Raw genomic sequence first — 17,169 nt, forward strand, 5'->3', positions numbered from 1 at the left:
ATGTATGTATGTATGTATGTATGTATGCATGTATGGTCATATGCATGTATGTATGTATGCTCAAATGTATGTATGTATGTATGTATGTATGTATGTATGTATGTATGTACGGTCATATGTATGTATGTATGTATGTATGTATGGTCATATCCCTCTATGGTACATATTATGATGTCAGTGAGGGAAATGTGTTTTTATGTCTCAAAATAAATAAACATAATCTGAAGAAATTTCATTTTTATTTTTATTTTTGGAAGTTTTTGAGGTTCGTTGCCTGTAGGCAACATTGTACCATAATGGTGCATAAGTGAAAAAGAACGTTCCTTTTCCAATTTGAACATTGTTTATTTCATAAACATATGCAAAAAATATTCAATAACATCAAGAAGTCACAATTCATTTTAAATTTTAAATTAAAAAGAATTATAAAAAGAATTTATATATATATGTATATATGTATGTATGTATGTATGGTCATATATATGTATGTATGTATGTATGTATGTATGTATGTATGGTCATATGTATGTATGTATATATGCTCATATGTATGTATGTATGTATGTTCACATGTATGTATGTATGCATGGTCATATGTATGTATGTATGTATGCATGTATGCTCATATGTATGTATGTATGTATGTATGTATGTATGTATGTATGTATGCATGGTCATATGTATGACCATATGTATGTATATATGTATGTGTGTATGTATGTATGGTCATATGAATGTATGCATGGTCATATGTATGTATGTATGTATGTATGTATGTATGGTCATATGTATGCATGTATGGTCATAAGTATGTATGTATGTATGTATGTATGTATGTATGTATGTATGGTCATATGTATGTGTGTATGCATGGTCATATGAATGTATGGTCATATGTATGTATGTATGTATGTATGCTCATATGTATGTATGTATGTATGCATGGTCATATGTTTGGCCATATGTATGAATGTATGCTCATATGTATGTATGTATGTATGCTCATATGTATGTATGTATGCTCATATGTATGTATGTATGTATGTATGTATGTATGCATGTATGGTCATATGTATGTATGTATGTATGTATGCTCATATGTATGTATGTGTATGTATGTATGTACGGTCATATGTATGTATGTATGTATGCATGTATGGTCATATGTATGTATGTATGTATGCTCATATGTATGTATGTATGTATGTATGTACGTATGTATGTGTATGTATGTATGTACGGTTATATGTATGTATGTATGTATGTATGTATGTATGTATGTATGTATGTATGTATGGTCATATCCCTCTATGGTACACATTATGATGCCAGTGAGGGAAATGTGTTTTTATGTCTCAAAATAGACTAAATAAACATAATCTGAAGAAATTTTATTTTTATTTTTATTTTTATTTTTGGAAGTTTTTGGGGTTCGTTGCCTGTAGGCAACATTGTACCATAATGGTGCATAAGTGAAAAAGAACGTTCCTTTTCCAATTTGGACATTGTTTATTTCATAAACATATGCAAAAATATTCAATAACATCAAGAAGTCACAATTCATTTTAAATTTTAAATTAAAAAGAATTTAAAAAAGAATTTAAAAAGTTTCTTGGCTAAATGTTGCCTGTAGGCAACATTGTACTATTTAGGAACAACCCATTGAAATAAATGTGTAAAGTATAAAACTTTAAACTACTTCAATCAACAAAGATAACCAGTACCATAACCATTTGAAAAACAAAAACAACAAATTCCAGTGTTTGATCATCACTGCTTCATTTCAGTGCATGTTTTCTGTCAGTCCCCTGTGTCTTTCCAGACATGTGTTGCCATCACTTGTGGTGTTGCTGCTCAGTGCTTATGGAACTCCATGAAGCAGTTTTTTTCAGGAGTGAAGCACAGGCAGGTGACATATTTTGTGCACTGTGATTTCACTATACCCTTACATCCAGGGTATCTGCATCTGCCCTTTTTCTCCACCCAAATAGGCCAGTGGTCAGTGTTGTGTTTGCTATAGTGATTCCATAATGGTTCACTGTTGCAGGCAACATTGCAACTTTCCATGATGGCACGTTGTTGCCTCAGGGCAACAACTGCATTTTAACAAGTATCCACTATTAAATTAGTAAATAAGTTGCATGAAACTATCAAAACTTAAAGTTTACTCACCTATTAGTGTGAAGACATTTTTTTCCAGGTGGAAAAGGGACAAAAAATAACTTTTTGAGAGTCTTTTTTTTTTGCAGCAAGATAGCAGAGCTGTCTCCTTAGAAAAAGCCCGCCAAGAAGGGTTTCAAAATCGCTTCCTGGAGGTCATGTGACAACTTAAAGCATTGTTAATGGTTCCCTATGGTTTTACCTCTTTTTTAAAGTATCGCATCATTTAAAGGGATGCATTGTGGAGATGTGACAGGGCAAAAATGGGTTTGTTGCCTGAGGGCAACATGGTACCATAGAGGGTTAAATACTTTTAGTTTAGTAATACTTTGTTACAGCTAATTTGTTTCCAAATTAGCAAGACTAATGCTAGCTGAATTACCATATCAATTTTAATTAGATCAATTAAATATTTCAACCAGCTTTAAATAATCAAAACACTGCTTGCAGCTATGGTTTCAGACTGTGTTTTTGTTAATTACCAAAAAACAAGTGCAATTCAAGTCACTTGTAACAGAATTTTACAATTCTGTGAAGGCTTGAGCTGATTTAAACTTGGTTTGTTTGACTCAAGATTGGGACCCAATATGGCTGATGGTTCACACAACAAATATATTTGCTCAGGCTTTGTCTGGGATGCATTTTGTATTATAGAGGCCATAGTGACTGACATCTTAATTAAATGTTTAACAAAAGGTTTAAGTTAAAGAGCGTCATTTATAAACCATCACAAACTGTAAGAAGTCTGTGTCTGACTTATAAAAGTTAGATATAGAATGCTATAAAATATGCCAATGCTTTTTTTTCATTGCTGATTAGACCTCTTTCACAGCAGCTATTGTGGCATGAAATAGTAGGGTAAACTCGGGTGCTACCAGTGAGACTAATTAAGGTCCCATTCCATTCAGTTCAAACACAGTCACAGTGCTGTAATTAACACTGAAAACACCTGTCTTTACTATATTATTTCATATCAATATGGCTACCATAAAAGTCTACTGTAGCCATTAATCTATCCCTACTAAGTCAACAAAGAACACAGTGAATGCACATTTTTAAAATTAATTTGTATTATAACTCTTTGTCCAATCTTTGTCTCCCACATGCATATTTATTTAAAAAACGTTAAAGTTATGGCAGACATTTCAAAGGAATGAACAACAAAGAGAGACAATGGAAAGAAAGGTTGAAACGTCTTTCTGTTTCTCTGTTGTTCTCTCTCAGATCCTGTGGTGAAGCGTCGGCCAGTGCCATCACCCACCACCCGTCAACTGGACGACCAGGAGGAGGTGAGGTCCCTCCATCAGCGCAGCACAGCGCCACCCAGAGGCCTGGTACAGACTGACAGCCCCAACTTCCTCTGCAGCAGCCTGCCGCAGCACTGGAGGTGCAACAAGACCCTGCCGAGAGCCTTCACTGTGAGGATTCATCTGTCTGTCTTTGTCTGTTTCACTGGTCATAAAAATCAGTGGGACATTTTGACTTGTGTTTAGCCTTCTGGGATGACCATTTCTTAGACTCTGTGCAAATGCCTTGTACAAGGGTAAAGGACCAGTCCTAACCTTTCTCCATCCTCCAGGTGGTTGCCCTGGGCAATGACGTGCCAGACGGCGTGGTTGTCACAGTGATGGCTGGCAATGAAGACAACTGCAGCGCTGAGCTGCGCAACGCCACAGCAACCATGAAGCAAGGCTACGCCCACTTCAATGACCTCCGCTTCATAGGTCGCAGTGGGAGAGGTAGAGACACAGATAGTCTATATGATACATAATTAATAAACACAAACATGAACTAATAGAGGCCTGTGATGGGATGTTTACAAGTGGCTCAACAGAAGTTAGTAAGTATTGTGGGTGTTACCTTATAACTTAGACAATAATCTTAACATTGGAAGAATAAACAGGAAGAGGACAGGGATACTTTAAGCAGCCTGTAAAGCTTGAATTAGCATGATTGGTTATCTGTAACTAAACAAAAATATGGTTTGTTGTAAATTACATTAAAAATCCCTGTAGTTTACCTGCATGTGTGTGTGTTACTTTCTTTTTCAGGCAAGACTTTCACAATTTCTATCAACGTGCTGACGTCGCCCCCTCAGATTGCCACCTTACACAGAGCCATCAAGGTTACTGTGGATGGACAGCGGCTGCCAAGACGTTAGTACACATCAGATAAAATGATATGAGGGTTTCATCCACGTTGTCGGTCAGGATGACTTTCTTCTTCTTCTCTGTCTCACTCAGGACAGAGGCAGAAGGAGGTGAAGTCAGGAGCGTTCAGGACATCCAGCAGCAGCACTGCATCATCAGGTATAAGAGGAGGAATCATGTTTAAATCCTGTTTTTTTTTTCATCAGGTAAATGTGAAAATATATAAAACTATATAGTTTGCCCAACCACAACAATGAATATGTTAACTTTTACATACAGGACTGCAAATGTGCAACATTGTGCATATGTGTACTGTGTCTCCACAAAATCATATTTCAACCTTTATGTTGTGTTGAATGGGTGTATTTTTTGTTTTAGCATAAATAGCATTAATATAAAATCTCTGCAAAGTGATTAATAGTTATAATTGTAGTAAGTTGGCAGTTTGTTAATTTTGGGCAGTGGCATGAACCCAGTTCATTTCATTCACTTGCAACTAGAGAACCGACTCACAAAGGACTTTATAAAATTACAGATCCATCTGCTACTTCAAGACCACAGACAATCCCATAGACTTATCAATACACAGCTCAGATAGGCTACTGATATTTCAGAGCCATGGTCGGGGCCACCGAGTCAGATCACTGAGTCAGGCAGACTAGACTAACGTATTCAGCTAAACAACCCCTCTGCCATGCACTCTCTCTGCAACTAGGGTGTGGAGAGGGGGGGGGGCTGGCAGGTTAACAAGGGGGATGCGTTTTGGTCATTTTGTCTACTGGTTGCAGTGGATTAAAACCATTGACATATATATAGATAAAGAACCTGACAGCTCCCTGAAAGTGAAACCAAAACATCTGGACATCTTACTCCCTGGTGGCTGGCTGCATTATAGGTAATAAACCTATAATAAATAATAAATAAATTATATCAGTTTGGTGTATAGACTTGTGTAGTTACTGATACCCGCCCAACGTTTTAAGGCATATCAGAGGCATTTCTGATACTGGTAATGGTGTCCAAGCTCAAGAATGGACTTTGTTGTTGAGTATTATATGTTGTGTTGACAAGCTGTTGATGTTGTCTCTCTCCAGACTGCAGGCCTTTTTCCTCCTCTCTGTGGACCAATGAGCCGTCGTTCCTGGGCCAGGTGACCTCTCTGACCTCCTCCTTCACTCCAGGTCCCAGAATGCACCACCTGCCTGCCCTCCCCTATTCCACCCAGCACACACCCTACAGCTCCTACCTGTCTTCTCCTCCTCCTCCCCCACCTCCGCTGAGCCACAGTGGTCCGTTCCAGCCAGGCAGCTTCTACTACGGACCGAACCAACCATTCCAAACCACGGGGGAGGACCGCAATGTTGTCACAGCACTAACCAATTATATTGAAGGGGCGTGTCTTTCTATGAGAGGGGAGGAGCCTGTTTGGAGGCCTTATTGATGATTTTGATTTGTTGTGTTTAACATCATCTTAAACTATTCAGCCAGTTTTATTTTCATCCTCCCATCCACCTGTAAAAAGAAATCTTTAAACTGAGGGTTTTTGGTGTTTGTCAGCAGCTGTAACTTCTGTGTACTGTTAGGCTGCACTTATTTATTATATTGTTATAAAAATAGGTGTGTATTTTTTAGACATTTTATCATTATTTAATAATTATTTTTTTAAATTGTTGCTTTTGCTTGTGTTAACCTTTATTTGACAGGACTGCTCAAAATAAGACAGGAAATGGGGGAGAGAGTTTGGGGGAAGATATCAACCCCACAACTGCTGCCCAGGACCCAGCCTATGAACAAGCACACCCCACCAACTATTACTACCCATTATTTTATATTTTTATTCATACTTTGGGTGAGATAATAAATGAATAACTGAGTCTAATTAAATTCATGTGTTCTATTAAACTCGTTCAGGATTCAACAATTTGTTTCTTACAATAAAGTGTTTATTAACAAGTGTATAAAAAAATCTGCATTTTCTAAACCTGAATACACAAAATATAACATCACATTAACAATGAAACAAACAACCCTCCTGTGTGTTTCACCAGCCTCTTAAAACAATTTTTACAAACTCAGTCATAATCAATATTTGGAAAGTTCTTTGCTGATTTATAGAAATTGAAAATTAGCCAGTTGGCTAACACTGACATATTTACAGAAATGTTGTTTAATGCGTGTTGTCCTAATAAATAAAATAAATGAAATTATTTTTTGTTTTAAATAATGAAAAAAGTTGAACTACATAAAAACTTCCAGAGTTAAAGAGTATACTGTACTTAGAAAATAGTGACCTGCCAAACAATCTCATTTTTGAATATGTAAAAAAACAAACTACAGTCCATACAGATATATGGAAATATAAACAACTGGTTGTTTGGGAGAGAAACAGGTGTTCGTATGCATATACCAGTTTAAATTAGCTTAATACTTAAAACTGTGTGGTTTTTTGACAATATACAACTGGAGCTGAGATGTTCCTCTTATCCGTAAATCAAGAAAACTGGCCTGCTGATTGGCTGGTGCAGGTGCAGTGGGTGTGGCCTCAGGTCTCCATGGCAAAGGTCTCTTGCTAGAACAACAAGTAAAAGGTACTTCATGTGTACTTTCACTCTAAATGACCACACTGCTAGTTCTGTATGTTTCAAACGACTAACTGTGAATCACGTACCATTTATATTACTGACCACTTTTAATCCAGACCAAATATTTTAAGATGAGTCCTCTCCATGCAGACACATTTGAGTCATTTTTGAGTGATAGGAAAATTAACTTACAGAGAACTCCATCACAAAAAATTTCAGGAGAATAATGAATAATGGATTACATTTTCTCATCACAGCAGTTCAGTGTTGACTGTCCACCGGTAGAGCGTTGAGTTCAGCCACTCTCCTGCTCCACTCCTCCTCTGTCATTTCTTCATCTTCCTCTCCTTCATTGACATCCTCCACCGCCTGATGCTCTCCTGAAATAAACATGATCACGTTACCAAGATAAAAACCAGCAGCTGCAAAATAAAAAGCCTATGAGCTCCAATATAGGGGAAACTGCCAACCAGGCCATTATTATGATACACAATATCCTCACCGGTGCAGGTCAGAGCGGTGCAGACCCAGTTTCCACAGGCACACACACACTTGTTGCACTCCATGTGAGTTTCAGCTCCGTCCTCAAACACCTCATCCTCCAGAGCGCACTCTGCACGCACACACATAAAACACACATAAACACTGTTCTTGTCTTTTGTGCTGATCTTTTCCCCTACATAATCTGGACAAAGTGTGTCTCTAAAAATGCATTTATCAGTTGCAAACTGTATTCATATATATTTTAATTTCAACAATGTGTGTATGTGTGTGTATGTGTGTGTGTGTGTGTGTGTGTGTGTGTGTGTGTGTGATTACGTCGCTCATATGGATGGTAGGTGGGCGTGAGACAGTTGATGAACTCAGTTAAACTCAGCTTCCAGTCTGCGTTTTCATCCGACAGCTCAATCAAAGCATCAACACACAGAGACCTGAGAGACAGACAGAGAGTGAGTGACGTCAGTGAAAGATTCTTCATGTAACTATTGATTATAAAGATTTAATTACAAAATGTGCATCTTTGTGCAGAAAGCTCAGGCTTTGCTTGCAGTTGCTGATAATGGTGAGTGTTATTTTTTGTAGTTAAAAAGATGGGCCAGAGTTTCAGCAAATGAGACATTTTGGACAGAACCAGTAGAACTGCTATAAAAAGAGAAAATATAGATTTTACACAATTCTAAGAACTAAGCCAATATTTTGCACATTCGGCTGAAATGGTTCATGTGCGCAGAGGAAACTATCAGGTACAAAACAAACAGGATGAGAACTGATTTATTCATCCAGTAGCTTTGTAAAGCTGTTGGCTTATTGCATAGTGTGTGTGTGTGTGTACCTCAGTAGCATGCTAGTCTCCAGAGTATTGGAGAACGTCAGGTTGAGGGCTGTCTCATTATGTTTCAGGAAGTTCAGGAACTCTTTGGAATCGAGCTCTGAATCTCCGTTGTCATACATCTGTAACACACAATCAACACGTTAAATATACTGGATTTTAAATATCTTATTCAGTTATTGTCATATAACTGTAATGCAGTTTGACCTTGAAATACGTTTGCAGGAGGTCATTGGCTGAGGACACGTTTGAGGTCACGTTGTCAGATTCGATCTCCTCCTGAATCCACTGGATCACTCTCTCTCTCAGCCAATCACGATCAGACAGGAAACACACCACTACACATACAAACACAGCCAGGAGCACACCAAAACCACAAGGTCTCTAAAGGTTACAGACCTTAAACTCAGAAAATGAAAGTTAACTATGAACGAAATCATAATCTGATTATTCAAATTAACATGATTTTTTTATAATTCTGTAAGACTTACTGGGGCTCACGTCTGTCTTTTTTGGTTTCTCTGCAAATAGAAAGACACAGACCACTGTCACAAGTCACGTACCGTACACAGCTTTAACTGTCTGTGCTGTCTGCTGTGTGCATGAGTGTGTTTAGTAAAGCGTGTGTGTGTGTGTGTGTGTGTGTGTACTGACCCAGACAGTGTCCGCTGTGCTCCACATGTATCTTGGTGTGGGTGATGCAGGCGTCTCTGTGCAGCTCACAGTGATTTCTGTAGGATCTGCCGTTGCTGCCACACGCCCAGTGCTCCGTCACATCACACCGCTGCAGAGACAGAGGAGGGTCAACATGAGGTTCACAAATATGGCCTGCAGTAGATTTATGACGGCACTGCAGGGCCCAGTTAGTGATATTTTCTGTGTTTTGTCATCAGGTTGTTTTTTTAGGTTATAGTTTACATGGCTTTGAAACAAATACTAATACACTTTGATGCAAATAAAGGAAATTTCATTTGAATTTAAGAGAGAGAAAGATGCAGAAAAATTAAGAGTTTCAAAAAGATTTTTCTATGGAAGACTGTTAATACCAAAAAATAAGAGTTTTATTTATTTTCTTTTTTATTTTGAATTTTGAGAATGAAGTCAAAATGTCAAGAATTAAGTTAAACTTTGTGCCAGGAATAAAAAAAATTAAGGGAATAAAAGGTTAAATGAAAGGGTATTTCAGCTTTATTCTATGCAAAAGAAAAAATCTTTCTCCTCTGATTGATTTTTTCTTATGTCTGGCACAAAGTTTGACTTTTTTCTTGACACTTTGCCTTCATTCTCAAATTGTGGAATATAAAACTTCATCTTCCTCTCATTTATTTCCCCTTATGCCTGGCCTTATCACTCTTCTGTAGTTATCTAAGAGGAAATCAGACCTATAAAAGCACAGTATGTTAGTTCTGCTGCTAGGTGTCTCTCTCTCACATTAAAACAATATCGAAAGACAGTTTGATGTCACTGTGAAGTAGCGTGGGATCATGCGAGTTGTTTTCTCCACTTTTAAATGACCATCATCAAAATCTATCTGATATAACTATAGCAGAATGAGGTAATGAAGATTTTATTTATATTATTTTCAGTCACATTTACCGCCTTCCTTCCTCACTCTCTGGTGTGTTACGAGTGTCCCTGGAAGTTATAGTGACTAGCAACTGGCCAGCAACAGCTAGCAGGAAACATACCATTATCTTGAATAAATAATGGATTTCAACAAAACATTTATCACAGATCTAGTCATTTTTAGAAATTTTTATATGGAAATGGTATATAGTCATAAAGTATTTTGTCCACTATCACTTCAGAAATCTTCAAAAATATTTAGTTTTATTTTATATTTAGGTGTAGTTTTACTATTGTTGATAGCACTGATGTCTTTTTTTTGTCTAGGATATAAAATCTAATTGGCTGTTGTGTACTACAAAAATAAAAATGGGGTTGAACAATGTTATTTACATGAATCCACTTACATATATTGGTAACAAGACTACGTCCACAGCCAGCAGTTCAGTGAAGCTGCACATCAGCACAGTGGTGCTTCAAGCTAAAGGCTAATGCTGGTCAGTTTAATAATTAAGTGCAAAAGTGAGCTGTTCAGTAACTTTACCTCTAAACAGCGACAGACTGGTTCTCCTCTGTCATTTGATACACACTCTCTACCTGCACCGCAGGAAGTCCTGTCACACACCGACTGATCCTGAAACACACAGAGAGACATGACATTTTCATGGTATTTCTGTTTTATATGTAAACAATGAAAAAAATGAGAAGTGTGTGTGTGTGAGAGAGAGTATGTGTGTGCTTCAGACTCCAGATGGTGACCTTTAACCTCCCACTGGGAGAGACACATGCCGCTTTGAATGACAATGGCTCTCTCCACACGCACACACACACACACACGCACACGCACACTTTTTATTACTGAGGCAGCTGGGCAGTGGAACAGCTCATGTTGAATTGAAAAGCTGCCATTTTTGTGCTTTGGCCATCATTCCAGTCGGTTATGACAAAAGTGTAACTCATTGACTGCATTATAAGATCTGGGGACACGGTGACATCGGCAGGGTGCATTTGGACACCATAAGTGTTGAAATGATCAGGTTTTATACCCAATTTCCATTTAATACTTATTTTGAAACAGGCCAGCAACTAACAGTTATTTTCATAGTCAATTAATTGGTCGATTGTTGATTAATAGTTGGTCCATAAAATATCAGAAAATTGTGAAAAAATGTTGATCAGTGTTTCCCAACATGCAGGGTGACGTCCTCAAATGTCTGGTTTTGTCCACAACCCAAAGACGTTCAGTTTACTGTCATAAAGGAATAAAGAAACCACAAAATACTCACATTTAAATTAGCTGGAATCAAAGAACTTGAAATTACTCAAACTGATTAATCAATTATGAAAACAGTTGGTGATTAATTTAATAATCAATTAATAACTGATTCGTAAATTAATCATTGCAGCTCTATTTTGAAATAAATTAAATGTTCACATAAAAACACAATCATGTCACAATTATCCATTACAGTGAAAGACTGTGTGCACACACAACTACAATAAATGACAAATTATGTAGCCAGTAGCTAATCTAATGTACTTTTTTGGTTTTCATTTTATGAAAAAAAGAGGCAAAGATGCACACAGGGTTGTGCATCTTTGTGGAGTGGAGCTGAGGTGGAGCAGATGAACAGTTTTACTACAGAGAACCTGTCATGGACATCACACATCTCCACCCTAAGAAGGCTTAACACATATTCCACATAGACCTGCAGTGTGTCTCACTGAAGAACCAGGCATCCGACTAATGCAAACACTGCCAAATTAGACTTAAAATTGGTCAAAGTTATCTGTATTCAAAAACCATTTAACACATAAAAACGCACAAATGTTGCTTGAAGAATCTCTTATGGTGTGACTCTCTGGGACTCTTTCTTTAAAAGATTTTTGATTTTAGACATTACTTAATTTCTTAATGACACACAATTCTGTTGAAGATGAACCCAAACATGCACATAATGCACCTACTGTACATACATGCTTGAACACAAGATTAGAAACACAGATTCTCTTGAACAGATGTTTACATTCAAATGCCACACATTCCTCAGTACTTACAGGTCACCAAAGCCAACACACGTGCACAGGTTAATACTCACGAGGACCCTCAGCAACATGGTGCATTACAGCCGCTTACCCCACCTTAAATCATCACAACTACATGCCTGACCCACCCTGACCCTTATATTAACCTAACAATAACTCCTACAACTAAACAACAAGAAGACAACATGACTGGACAAGACATCACTTTCCAAAAATGTTCTCTTTTTTGGAAATGTCTTCACTCTCAAGGATTAAAACTCACATTTTTGCACACAAAGATGTACAAAAGCACACACACACACACACACACACACACACACACACACACACACACACACACACACACACACACAATAGATACATCTGTCGCCTCCAGCTGACATCTGCTGCACCGCAAACCTGCTGTTAGCAACCAGCTGACTGCAGACAAAAACACACAGACATGAACGCACTGACTGCAGTGAGGCGTTGGTCTAATTTTAAGGTCATGTCTGACCTTGTCTTGGTTGTAAAGGTTTTGAATCCTCTCAGTCTCTCTCCTCTCCTCTTCCTTCACTCTCTCTTTTCATTCATCTTTTCCTCCTCCATTCATCCTCATTATTCTCTCCATTTCTGCTTCCTTCTGTTTCTTATCTCTTAAGTTTCACTTCCTCATCTAATCCTTCTGTTGCCTTTTTACTGTTTTTTGCTGTTTTTGTCTAACATATATTGTCTTAAGATGTATTGACAATACCTCATATGGTCACTATTCTATACTTAACATTTGTATTTCATTGTGCTGCTGCAATGTCAGGTTTTTCTCTTCGTGTAAAGTAATTTACAGCAGGTTTTCTAAAGTTATATCAAGGCTGCACTTGGGCACATTAGTGCTTTGATCTAAATGCTAACATGAGCAAGCTAACCAGCTCACAATGACAACGCTAACATGCTGATGTGAAGCAAGTTAAACGACCATCTTTACAGAGCATGCTAACATGCTAACATGTGCACAATTAGTACAAAATACAACCTATTATAATTTATGCTGAGGTGAGTGTGAGTGATGGCACCAAATTTCATGGCTATCCATCAAACATTTGTAGAGATACTTCACTCAAAACTACAAATGTCTGCCTCATGGTGAAGTCAAGGATCATTTATGTCATTAGGACAAACTGTCTTGATGTCTGGTTTGAAAAGTTTAATGCAAAGGAAATTTTAAGGCAGAGTTTCTCCTTTGATTTGCATTTTAGACTGAAAGGTGATAAAACAGCTGCAGAGGAAACAAACCAACACACAGCAGAGTGTGTTTAAACTAGAATTCCAGCTGGAGGGGTGAGATTAGAGATCAGCTGCCGACAGCTCTAATCACATGCATACCTGAGGACCTGCTCACTGTCTGTGCGTGTGTGTGTGTGTGTGTGTGTGTGTGTCTATGCTCCATCAAAAACATTTGCAAAACAAAACTGACCACTTTCAGGGAAAAACACGTTTCTCCTTTCACCTTCACATGCCAACACCTTCCTAAACCGTGTAAACCTTGACCTCCATATTTAGCTTTTTTCCTGCAGTCAGAGGTCAACATCAGTCTTCTCTGAGTGTCTGCTTGTGAAGGATTTACATCAGACTTGTAATGAAGGAACAGTGGGAAAAAATCAAAAACACTCAACTGGAAATATTTTAACCCTGAAGTCATGGTGGACCTGCACACACTGTGTTTTCAGCCAGTCTTCCTGTTTTTTTTCCCCCAAAAGTCATTATCTATGACTAATCTTAGTTTACATTCAGCACTCTTTTTTTTTTTTTTTTATAAAAGGATGTAACAGCAGTGGTGGCTTTACTCAGTATTTTACAGAATCAGAAGTATATCCCTAATTCCAAAAAAATTGTGACTTTCTGTAAAAACATAAATTAAAACAGAATGCAATGGTTTGCAAATACTTTTTTAAACTTGTATTCACTTGATTACAGTACAAAGACAATATATTTAATGTTCAAACTAATGACTTTAATTTTTTTGGTAAATATAAACTAATTCTGAATTTGATGACTGCAACACGTTTCAAAAAAAACTTGGGACAGGCGAAACAAGAGACTGTGAAAGTGGATTGCTTTAAAAACACCTGTTTGGAACATTCTACAGGTAAATGTGTGATAGTTTCATGATTAGGTATGAATGAGGCATCCTTAAAAGACTCAGTTGTTCACATGCAAGGATAGGGTGAGGTTCACCACTTTGCGAAAACCTGTGTGGGAAAATAATACAACATTTTTAAGAACAACACATCCAGCAATGTTGCTGATTACTCTGGAGCTCATCTGAGATGAACTGATGCGAAGTATACTGTACTCTGATGAGACCACATTTCAAAATGTTTTAGGAAATCATGTGTTGTGTCCTCCAGGTCATAGAGGAAAAGGATCATCCAGATTGTTACCAGCTCTGACTTCAATAGTCATTATCGGTGATGGTATACGGGTGTGTTAGTGCCGATGGCATCATAGCAAACTCTTTCATCTGTGAAGGCCCCATTAATGCTAAAAGGTTTTGGAGCAACATTTGCTGCCATTCAGGTGACGTCTTTTTCAGAGATGTCCCTGCTTATATCAGCAAGACAATGCCAAGACACATTCTGCATGTATTACAACTAGACTTGCACCGATTAATCGGCAATGCTCGGAATCGGGCCGGTTTTCACGTGACTGGCCTTGACCGGTGACCGGCCGGTCAGCGTCACAAATCCGGTTCTGTGCCCGTCATTGTCACACACATGTTCTGCACGATGGTCACGTCATGCGCGCAGCAGACAAACTGACCGTGACGTCAACACAGCGCTGATAACAGCTACACACTCAGACACACGTCTGCTTGAAGCTGGTGTCAGAGACAGATTCCAAGAACAGGATAAAGAGAAGACAGACAGTCTACAACGAGACAGAGCAGCTGACAATGTCGCAAAACAGCCGTAAACTCTCTCGCACTTCAGGCTAATGCTAGCAAGCTAGCAGCAGACTGCTGTTCACAAAGGGACAGTTAAAATCTTACCTCCTGTTCTGACTGAAGAATAAACAACCTGTGTTGATGTGTCTTCTCAAACATTTTCTCATCCAGACTCCTTTAACTTCTGTGTCTGTTTTTCTCACGGCAAAGTTTTACTTCAAACTGTTGCACCGCGTTAGTCTCCGGTTTGTTTACATCCGCTTCCACAAAAGATCACGTGAAATCGCGTCCCGCGAAATCCCGCGAGATGATCTCGCGAGATCACGTTCACCCAATTCATAATCTTAATATAAAGTTATAATAATAAGGCCTGGTTGTAATCTGGATGATTTTGGAGAAAGTATTAAATGAATATTTAATAGTCAGTGTCTTATTATGAACACATTTACAAGAAAAGTTGCAAAAATGTTCGTGAATGCTGTCAATTACAGTTCTTAGAAAGACTGAAAATCGGAACCGGCCAAAATCGGAATCGGTAGGTCAGACCCCTCAAAAATCGGCCAAGAAAGTTGAAATCGGTGCAAGTCTAATTACAACAGTGTATAGTAAAAGACTGCAGGTACTAGACTGACCTGCCTGCAGTCCAGACTTGTCTCCCACTGAAAATGTGTGAGGCATAATGAAGCGCAAAATACCACAACAGAGATCCTGGACTGTTGAGCACCTGAGGTTGTACATCAAGCAAGAACGAGAAAGAATTTCACTTTCAGAACAGTTCCTAAACTCAAACATGTTGCAGGCATCAAATTCAGAATGAGTGTTTCCTTATAAATAAAAAAAAGTAAAGTTAATGAGTTTGAACATTAAATATCTTGTCTTTGTACTGTATTCAACTGAATATAGTTTGAAAAGTTTTTGGAAATCACTGCATTCTGTTTTTATTTATTTTACCAGCATTTTTGGAATTGGGGTTGTACCTGTATTTTGGCTCTTTTTGCAACTTTTCAGATTACAAGTTTCCCATGTATCTTCAACTTTGGTGATTTTCAATTTGAATGTTTCTAATAAAGTGAGGGACAAAATGTGTCTTTATGGATTGAGAAAAATCCTAAAAGTAAATTTCATCATCACATGTATTATTATAATATTGTATGACTTTCATATCACAGTTGTCCCAACTTCAGCTTGTCAGGTAATAGCTTTACTTTCAGCTGTGTTGTAATTAAAAAAAAAAAAAAAAATCACACTGTGAGTTTACCTTGGCCAGAGGAGAGGGGGAGACAGGAGGAGAGGAGAGGAGCAACGGCAGCAGGAGAATAGAGATGGTCAACATCTGGAGAGGAGAGGAAAATATGAAATTATTAGACTGTAGATTAGATGTGTTTACTTAAATAATAACAACAATTAAATTAGCTCAATGTAAGGCAAATGTTTACCATTTCAACTATAGTAAACTACTCATTGTACTCATACTACCATTACTACTAATGATAATAATGACAGTGATATTAAAGCAGCCATACCATCCCAGTCTAAACGCACTTTGTCCAGAAGATGTTGCTCTCTAATCAACTGGTCAGCATTAAAACAGCCTGTAAGAACCAGTCTGTATCCTTAGATTCAGTTACTCCTGATCAGCAATAAAAAAGTAATCACAAAACCAGTCAGTCAGTCACGTGATCAGTTCATATCCAGATTTTCAGTATATATCCATCATGAGGAGTTTACATCCAGCCAGTGATCAGTGATCCGTCTGCTTTGCTCTGTAGTCAAACACATCTGACTTACAAAAGGACACAGGAGGAGAGGAGGAGGGATGCTGGGAGAGAAAGGAGACCAGCTGTCCAGAGTCACACAGCTTCCCCCTCCTCCTCCTCCTCCTCCTCCTCCTCTTCCTTGCAGCCTCTGAAACACACACATGAGCTGTCCTCCTGAAGAATGATAAGTTAAAGGCACGCGACCGACTGACATGTTCAGACAACGTTACACAGTCGAGGGGAGAGAGGAGGTGAAGTTAATAGTCCTCTGACAGACATATGCACAACGAAAAGAAATCATTTGGCCGTCTCTACAAAACCTCTTGATGTTCTTCTACGTGTGCTGTTAGAGCCTGAGTGATCTAAAACTGCTGTCAAAGTAGACAGAAAGAAAGTTATTTTTTTCTGTAAGTAAATATTCAAATTCTCAAGTGGCCCATATACAAAAAATAAACACAACTCTTCCTAACAACAAAGCAAAAACTAATAATTATACTTGGCATAAAACAACTCCAATAGAGTAGAATTTAACAGATCAAAGAAATAAGTTTTATTTTTATCTTGCCAGTATGTCTGACGGCGATCATGGGATTGTTTGTGTATGTTCAGTATCTCACAAAAGTGAGTACACCCCTCACATTTCTGCAAATATTTAATT

General features: G+C 37.9%; 2 protein-coding genes across 2 annotated transcripts; one reads left to right on the top strand and one right to left on the bottom strand.

The window, feature by feature from the left end:
- Positions 1–3,377: 3,377 nt before the first annotated feature.
- runx2a (RUNX family transcription factor 2a) lies at positions 3,378–5,972 on the top strand (the record flags this gene model as incomplete). Its single annotated transcript, XM_084736563.1, has 5 exons — positions 3,378–3,578; positions 3,740–3,899; positions 4,212–4,316; positions 4,404–4,469; positions 5,405–5,972. Coding segments are annotated over 5 exons (879 nt in total), but the record flags the coding sequence as incomplete, so codon positions are not given.
- A 608-nt stretch (positions 5,973–6,580) lies between these two features.
- On the bottom strand, positions 6,581–16,634 carry LOC146315721 (follistatin-related protein 1-like). The gene is made up of 11 exons (XM_084735728.1): positions 16,278–16,634; positions 16,013–16,087; positions 10,333–10,422; positions 8,877–9,006; positions 8,714–8,743; positions 8,430–8,560; positions 8,226–8,344; positions 7,712–7,824; positions 7,395–7,505; positions 7,135–7,272; positions 6,581–6,879 (listed from the first exon to the last, which is right to left on the bottom strand). Exons 1-10 carry the CDS (start codon positions 16,278–16,280, stop codon positions 7,154–7,156), a joined length of 921 nt encoding a protein of 306 aa, XP_084591854.1. The 5' UTR covers positions 16,281–16,634; the 3' UTR covers positions 6,581–6,879; positions 7,135–7,153.
- Between the last annotated feature and the right edge of the window lie 535 nt (positions 16,635–17,169).

This window comes from Lutjanus erythropterus, chromosome 14 (assembly GCF_056507025.1).
Source record: "Lutjanus erythropterus isolate fLutEry1 chromosome 14, fLutEry1.hap2, whole genome shotgun sequence".
In the NCBI taxonomy this organism is placed as follows: domain Eukaryota; kingdom Metazoa; phylum Chordata; class Actinopteri; order Lutjaniformes; family Lutjanidae; genus Lutjanus; species Lutjanus erythropterus.

Coding starts and splice junctions, on each gene's coding strand:
- LOC146315721 (XM_084735728.1), bottom strand. Junction 10,423..16,012: donor CCCCCTCTCCTCTGGCCAAG/GTAAACTCACAG, acceptor TGTGTGTTTCAG/GATCAGTCGGTGTGTGACAG. Junction 9,007..10,332: donor CAGTCTGTCGCTGTTTAGAG/GTAAAGTTACTG, acceptor CTGTCTCTGCAG/CGGTGTGATGTGACGGAGCA.